The sequence below is a fragment of the Gymnoscopelus microlampas genome, assembly GCF_963454915.1.
Source record: "Gymnoscopelus microlampas genome assembly, chromosome: 4".
NCBI classification, from domain to species: domain Eukaryota; kingdom Metazoa; phylum Chordata; class Actinopteri; order Myctophiformes; family Myctophidae; genus Gymnoscopelus; species Gymnoscopelus microlampas.
The window spans coordinates 19,953,412-19,960,522 of record NC_139941.1 but is presented as its reverse complement, the minus strand read 5'-3'; the positions used below and the strand labels follow the sequence as shown (position 1 = coordinate 19,960,522).

Sequence of the window (7,111 nt, the reverse complement as noted above, 5' to 3'; positions counted from 1 at the left end):
ATCCCTGAATTCACCTTTTACAGATCTGTCATACCGTATGCATGCTTGCAAAATCATACAACATAATAATAATGTTTTAAACACAGGACGTGAAAACAGTATCATTTTAATTGTTAATTGTAGTTGTAAATCACATTTTTTTAATCTTGTACAGTACAAACATACAGTAAATATCACAGGGTTGGTTTTAAAAACATTTTCTGAGAATAATGTGACATGTGAAAATATTACCACAATTTTCACGGGTAAGGAAAGGAAAGTCCAACTTGTCATGGGTGTCCTACAAGTCACAGTCCAGCACTAGGTCTCAGAATGCAGATGAGGAGTGTCTTCATTGTCCTTCCCATTGATCTTGTGACGTGCGACATGGCAGGCGTACAGACTTAATCAGTCACATAGGGTTGCAGGGGCGGCAGGTGCGTGTGCAGGTTGGAAACTATTGGTTTTCTGACCATTGAAGCCATCCCACATTAGCATAGAGGGAGCTTTAAATGTTCCGCAGCTTGTGGGTATTAGTCATGCGTTGTAGTTCCATTATAAGTCAGCTTGTACTTTCACAGAATGCTCTCCGAGTCATAATGTGCTCCCTCAACTGAGAAGATAAAAAATAATAGTCTTTCAGGCGCAGTTTGGGAGGAAAAAAAGATGCTTTAGCGGCAAAGCTCGAACATGAGTTTGGATACAAGGTCTCTGGCCTCGCCAGAAAAAGCCTTGTGCTGAATATAGTGTGGGAGTTGTAGCTCGGAGAGCTGCCCCTTTTGTGAGCTGAGAAAACCGCGGAAGATGAAGTGCTATTCAGTTCCACAGCATAAGCCCTCTAGCTTTGATACAGTACCAAAGGTAGCCTACAGTACAAAAGATTGCGTCTTTTCTTCAGAGATTAACAGCAGCCCTTCCGAAAAAGTCTTGTACAGTCTTTTGTGACATTTTTGCAGAATCACCCAAAGCCGTAGCCTTTCACTCTTTTTCTCAAGGCTGTGGCTCATCTGTAATTCAATCAGAGTAACTGACATCTGTTAACTCCACAATTATCCTACACAATTACACTTTTTTTGTTAGAGCAGGCAGCTAAGCCTTTTCATAGTCTGTAATACGATCCTCATGAACATATGAGTCTGCATGACATTCTGTATCAAGAGGCATACAAAAGAAGGTCCTGTGATTTCTGTACCGAATGGTTTTAGCAATAGCATACACTAACAGCAACGTTACAAATAAACTGCAATGCAGGGCTGGGCGATATGGACAAAATCACAAAATAAGGAAAATAGGCAATCTACAAGTTCACACAGCGTTGCATGTGACACGTTGTGAAAAGTATGAAATAGGGCTTAATACTTAATACTTAAGTATTAAGTATTAAGTAAGAAATCGCAATATCCCAAATCCCAGAGGACATCTACAGTAGTCTCATATCACGATAACAATATAATATCGATATAGCCTGTTGCCCAGACCTAGTAAAATGGGCATAATATGCTAATGAACAGTATTATGTTTTTTACACTTTCAGAGTTAAATTCCAAAACACTGTGTGGTGCACCTTTTAGTATTTATCTGCCTTCATTACTTGGGAAGTCAGTCAAATTACTTGCTCAGCTTTTTGCCACTGTACGTCAGCATTTCAGCCTTCTTCAGTGTTGTACTTCCAGATTCTGAGCATCGTACATTTTATGAAGGCCCCTTCACATCAGCTTGTCATGTTTCCGCAAAGCCGGGCACACTGAGTGCTCCCGCAGACACAACCAAATTAGATCAGTCAAGCAGAGGGCACAGGGTGTCTAGCGCTTTTCAGGGGTGCCAAGCGCTCTAAATCAGATACGCTTGGTATGACATTCAAATCTATCACACTAAATAGCCCAGTCAGAAGAGACATGTGCATGAAAAGACTAAGGTCGATAAGGTCTGTGTGATACCTGCCAACTGTTGTTGAGTGGAATACAGTACCCACAGGTGGTCTATGTAAGTTCAGACAGAATAATAGTCTTTATTTTCAAAATTAAAAACATAAAAAATACATATCTTTCAAAATGTCTAAACATTTTTCTGATATTTTTTTTTAAAACGCTGTAGATCTGATATTTACGTGTTCTCGCCTATTATGGACACTAAAATCCTGTTGCCTGTTTCACACAATGGCGCACACACACACTATTCATATTGTTTACATATCCCATATACACACAGGCACTCTACGCTTTATATGTAATTGTACATACAGTAGTATACATGAAGCATGCGTTAGTTCAGAGGACACGGCAGTCGTATGCCCCAGCTGTAACCAGCTGTCAGTCTGCTGTTTGAAAAAGCATCACGGCCTGGGCCGTAGCGTGACAGTCCAGGCACCCTAGGCTGCAATGCCAGCCTGACAGCGTGTCGCGGGTTCGACTCCCGTTCCCGACGACCTTTGCTGCATGTCACCCCCCATCTCTATCCCCATTTCCTGTCAGCTTACTTTCCCTGTCCCTCTCTAAATAAAGGTATAAAAAGCAAAAAAAAAAATCTTAAAAAAAAGAAAAAGCATCACAACACGCGGTCCATTTAAAGGCCATCACATACTGTTTGCTGCTGGCAAAGCGTTGCTTCATACTGCTGCTGCTGCATATATTTATATGCTATAATATCGCTGATGTCGTGCAGAAAACTTGTATCTCCATATTTCATTTTGTTTCTTTTTTTTCTTAAAATAATGCCCTACTTCATCATACAAGAGTGTCACGCAAAAGTATGAAAATAGCCGATCTACTAGCTCATGATGGCGACGCATTGTGAGCTTGTAGATTGGCTCTTCACATTTTTATTTTATTTTTAATAATTATAAAAAAGGAACGGTTTTGGACATACAAGGTTTCCACCCAACAGCAACAATATATTATATCTTTGCATTTGGGCAGAAACCCTGTATGTCCATATTTCAACTTGTTGTGTTTTTTTTGTAAGTTAAATCTGCACTGTATGTAACTTTCCTCTTCTACCCCGGATTTGAACCCAGTTTCCTGCGCAAGGGCTGACATTTTTACCATTGAGCTAATAGAGCCTGCCTGCTTCCTCAGGGGAAAAATTGAATCTTGACCATCAGGTCAAAATTCGTGTCAGATACTTTGTCTAGGTGAGACATGACCTTTGACACTATCTAAATGTCTCAATAGAAGAGCAGGGAAACAAAATACAACCACCCAAATTGTATAAGTTATATTGTATTAACATACTCTACCATACAGATTGGACAAAATCACATTTCAGTCATAAAAAAAAAGTTACATAGTGCCGCTTTAATGCAATGTTGTAGAGTGTCACGCAAAAGCACGAAAAGTCTACGTTTCTGCAAGCTCACAACGCGTTGCGATTCGACACGTTGTGAGCTTGGTCGGCAATTTTGCCTATTTTGGAAACATTTTAAAGGTGAAAGTGGTTAAGTCTGTTTGTGGGTTTTATAAATATTGAACCAATGAAAAGTATTAATAAGAGCTTTTGAGACTAAATGATCCATTGGAGTGCAGGTTATTTTTTCCTCTTCCTGATAAAGTTAAGGTTTTGGACGTACAAGGTTTCCACCTGTCAGCGATGGTATGCAGCCAGTGTTTGTTTGCATCATGCTGCCACTGCTGCATGTATATTAATACACTATATTATATGCTGCCAGTGTTTGCATCATGGTGCTGCTGCTGCATGTACACAGTATATTAATTCACTATACTGTATATTATATGCTGCAAGTGTTTGCTTCAGTCTGCCGCTCCAAGAGTTGCTGCCCTAGGTACTGATTTCATTAAAAGTAGAATGACCTTTCCTGTGCAGTGATTCATTGGTTTATCATTTAGGATTTCCTGATCTTCAAAATAACAGGTGCTCTAGTGCAGTGGTTCTCAACCTTTTCAGGCTGTGACCCCCAAAATAATCATATTTGAACTGGGGACCTCCAAAATAATCATATTTGAACTGGGGATCCCCAACCCTGACAAGCACTTGGAATGAGATCTACAAGCTCACAACGACGCGCAATGCGAGGCGTTGTGACCTTGTAGATCGTCTATTTTCACAATTTTGGACTCTTTCTTATATTGTATATATATTCTGGGTGGTGGAGAGTTAAAATATTTACACCGCAGATACCTGCAGGGTTTGATTGTCAGCAGTGGTGCCTCCAGCTTGGCCCGGTGCTCCAACCAACACAAATGGCATTGGTGTTTGTTCGTGGGTGGGAAGCCGACAGGGAATTGGGTCCATGGCTGGCAACTCCATTTGTATCGGGCACATGGTAAAGTAGTATACACCCTCCCTTGGCCAACAGTGGGGGTTGGCAGTGACGGGGACCACAGTACACAGTGGGCAACTGGCAATGACTCAATTGGGAGAAAATTGAAAAAATGAGTAAGAAAACACTCTAAAAACAGTATAGGAAAAAGAGCAGGACACGACTCTAAACCAGATTATTTGTGTGTGTGTGTGTGTGTGTGTGTATGTGTGTGTGTGTGTGTGTGTGTGTGTGTGCGTGTGCGCGTGTCTGTTTGTTTCCCCGGCCCATCAGACTGTGCGTACCATCCGTCGGCGGCGATGCTACCCCCCGACTTGGAAGCGATGGGTCTTCTTCCTCTTCCCGGGGACCATGATCGCCGTTTCAGCCGTGGCACTGTATGCCTTCGTGGAGACCGAGGAGAACTACTTCTACATCCACAGCATCTGGCACATGCTGATTGCGGGCAGCGTGGGCTTCCTCCTTCCCCCGCGCGCCAAGCCCGACGCCAAGGTCACCCCGCTGAAGCGCAGGCGGGGCTGCGGCTATCAGCTGTGCGTGAACGAGCACGAGGAGATGGGCCTGGTGGACCCGGCTATCATCTCCATCAACAGCATCTGTACCAGCTGATAAACCCCCTGCCACCCTCTCCCAGCCCCCTCGTTACCTTACAGACACTTCTGCCTGATTTATACTTGGTTGCGCGCCGTGTCGTGCACCGAAAATAGCCAATTTACAAGCTCACAATGTGGCGCATTGCTCCATGTTCTGAGCTTGTAGATCGGCTATTTTGGTGCACGACTCCGGCGCACAACTAAGTATAAATCAGCCCTTCATTGCCTTCTTTTACTTGGGGGGAAAAAAATTCACACATGGGAAAATAAGCCACAGAACTTGAATACGCAAATGTAAATACGTCAACGCAAATACGACACATTGACTCTTTTGTTTTGTTTAGTTTTTTTGGTTGCTGTTATTGTCATGGTAATTATTATCAACACTGCTGTAATTATTAATCCATTGTTGAAGTTGTTCTAATGAATTGTGGGTGTACAGTGACACGCTGTTTGTGAATATGTATTTAAAGTCAAAGCTGAAACACTGCTGCTACTTGACGGTGACTGTAAAACTGGTTATGTTGGTTATTTATTGACGGTCTCCTAAAAAAGGCCAGCTATTTTACGGTTTTGGCGCAGACAGGGGGGAGATTTGCGAACCATTAACAAGGGCACGGCTTTTATGATATTCTTTTGGAATATCTTTTGCACTGAGACACAAAACAATGTTATTCTGTACATTTTTATAATATAGTATGTATAAACCACAATTGGCATCACAGACGTTCAAATGTAAATCTAGTAGTCATGTGGAATGTTAGATTGTCTTTTTTGCAATTGTAATGTATTCGCTTTTACACAAATGTGCTGATTGCTCTTAACAGGAACAATTCCAAAGTCCAGCTGCCTGATGGAAGAGAGCGGGAGGCAGGATTATTTTTAGACCTCACACCCAAGACCTCAACTTCTCTGTTCTTTCTGCCAGGATCTGTCTGACACTGGATTCATAAACAATAAATGTTTTCTTTCTTTAAATCAGCCTTACTTTTGCTTCCATACGGTAGCTTCAATGTATTGGGGGCAGTGAACCCTCACAGAAAGACATGATATTGCAATTTCAGGTCTAATGGAAGTCACTGGTATCCAGGCGGTGAATCTGCCAACAGCATTCTCTCACGAATGGGGCAGGAAATAAATAATTCTGCTATATTTAACGACTGACTCACCGTACAGCAACAGTCCAGACACAGAAGTGCTCATGTCCATTACAACATATTGTAGATACACTGTAACTTAGCCTATTTTGTTTAGAATTGATATGCTTGTGTCTGGAGCCGTTACAGCACTTTTTAACCTTATGTAAACATTAAGAAATATACGAAAAATATCAAGTGCAATAATATTGAGAACAAAAAAATAATTAATTCCTTTATGCAAGTTATGGCCTTGCACGCCAGAATCACAAACCCAAAGCATATGCTGAATGAAGAAATGTTTACCCTTAGTAAAATCCTGTATTAATTTAACTCAAAAAACTACTAATTTGTCTTCTCTCAGAACTACAATGAGATTAACATGACATGCAACACAGATCATGGGCCTTATTTTTAGATGGTCGATGGCACAAGGTGGCATTTCATGGGCCATACCTTGGGCATGTTCAACTTCATGTTGGACAATCTGGGCTTAAAGTACAGGGGAAGGCGTAAAACGTTCTATTTAATCTCTGATGGGGGTGTTTTGGGCATAACATGAAATACCAATCATAGAGTCTTTTCCCATTCGAGCCATGTGCGCCTGCACCATGGCACATTGCTATTTAAAATAGTTTTCCGCTGAGGAAATAGATAAGCTCATGTGTGAGGTAAAAGCGCGCAACCATCTACGGGAGCAGCGTGAATATAATGATGTCAGGAGATGGGGAAACAAAAGATAAAAAATGTTTTTGAACATATTTTCGATCAGCAACAAAGTGTAGGCTATTTATTGAAATAAATGCTCTTTCTCTCTTTATCTCTGTTGCTCTCTCTCCTCACCGCTCATCTCTGAGTAAAAAAACGCAGAGCTAGGTATAATGAAAAATCAAGTGCTTGAAAAATGGTTTATCTGCCGTTTCTGAGCATGAAAACAATTTACGTTTTTGTGACACCCAGCACAGCAAATTGGCTGGTGCGGATTCAATATATGGATAATAATGTGGCCCACAAATGATTTTTGAACATGAGTGATGTGTTGCATTCAGATGGATTTTGATTGCAGTGTGTGTGTGTTGTAAACCTGCCTGTACTATATTTGCTCTTTAAATGGTGGGGAAATGATT

At 41.3% G+C, this 7,111-nt stretch overlaps 1 protein-coding gene across 1 annotated transcript in view; it reads left to right on the top strand.

Annotated features, from left to right (window-relative positions):
- tmem8b (transmembrane protein 8B) overlaps window positions 1-4,931 on the top strand; it is a gene marked incomplete at its 5' end in the record, with an annotated part of 26,898 nt that extends 21,967 nt beyond the window's left edge. The window contains one exon of the mRNA XM_084054218.1: window positions 4,529-4,931. Coding sequence (XP_083910344.1) covers window positions 4,529-4,864 — 336 coding nt within the window. The 3' untranslated portion in view covers window positions 4,865-4,931. The remainder of the gene's footprint in view (window positions 1-4,528) is intronic.
- Window positions 4,932-7,111: the final 2,180 nt, after the last annotated feature.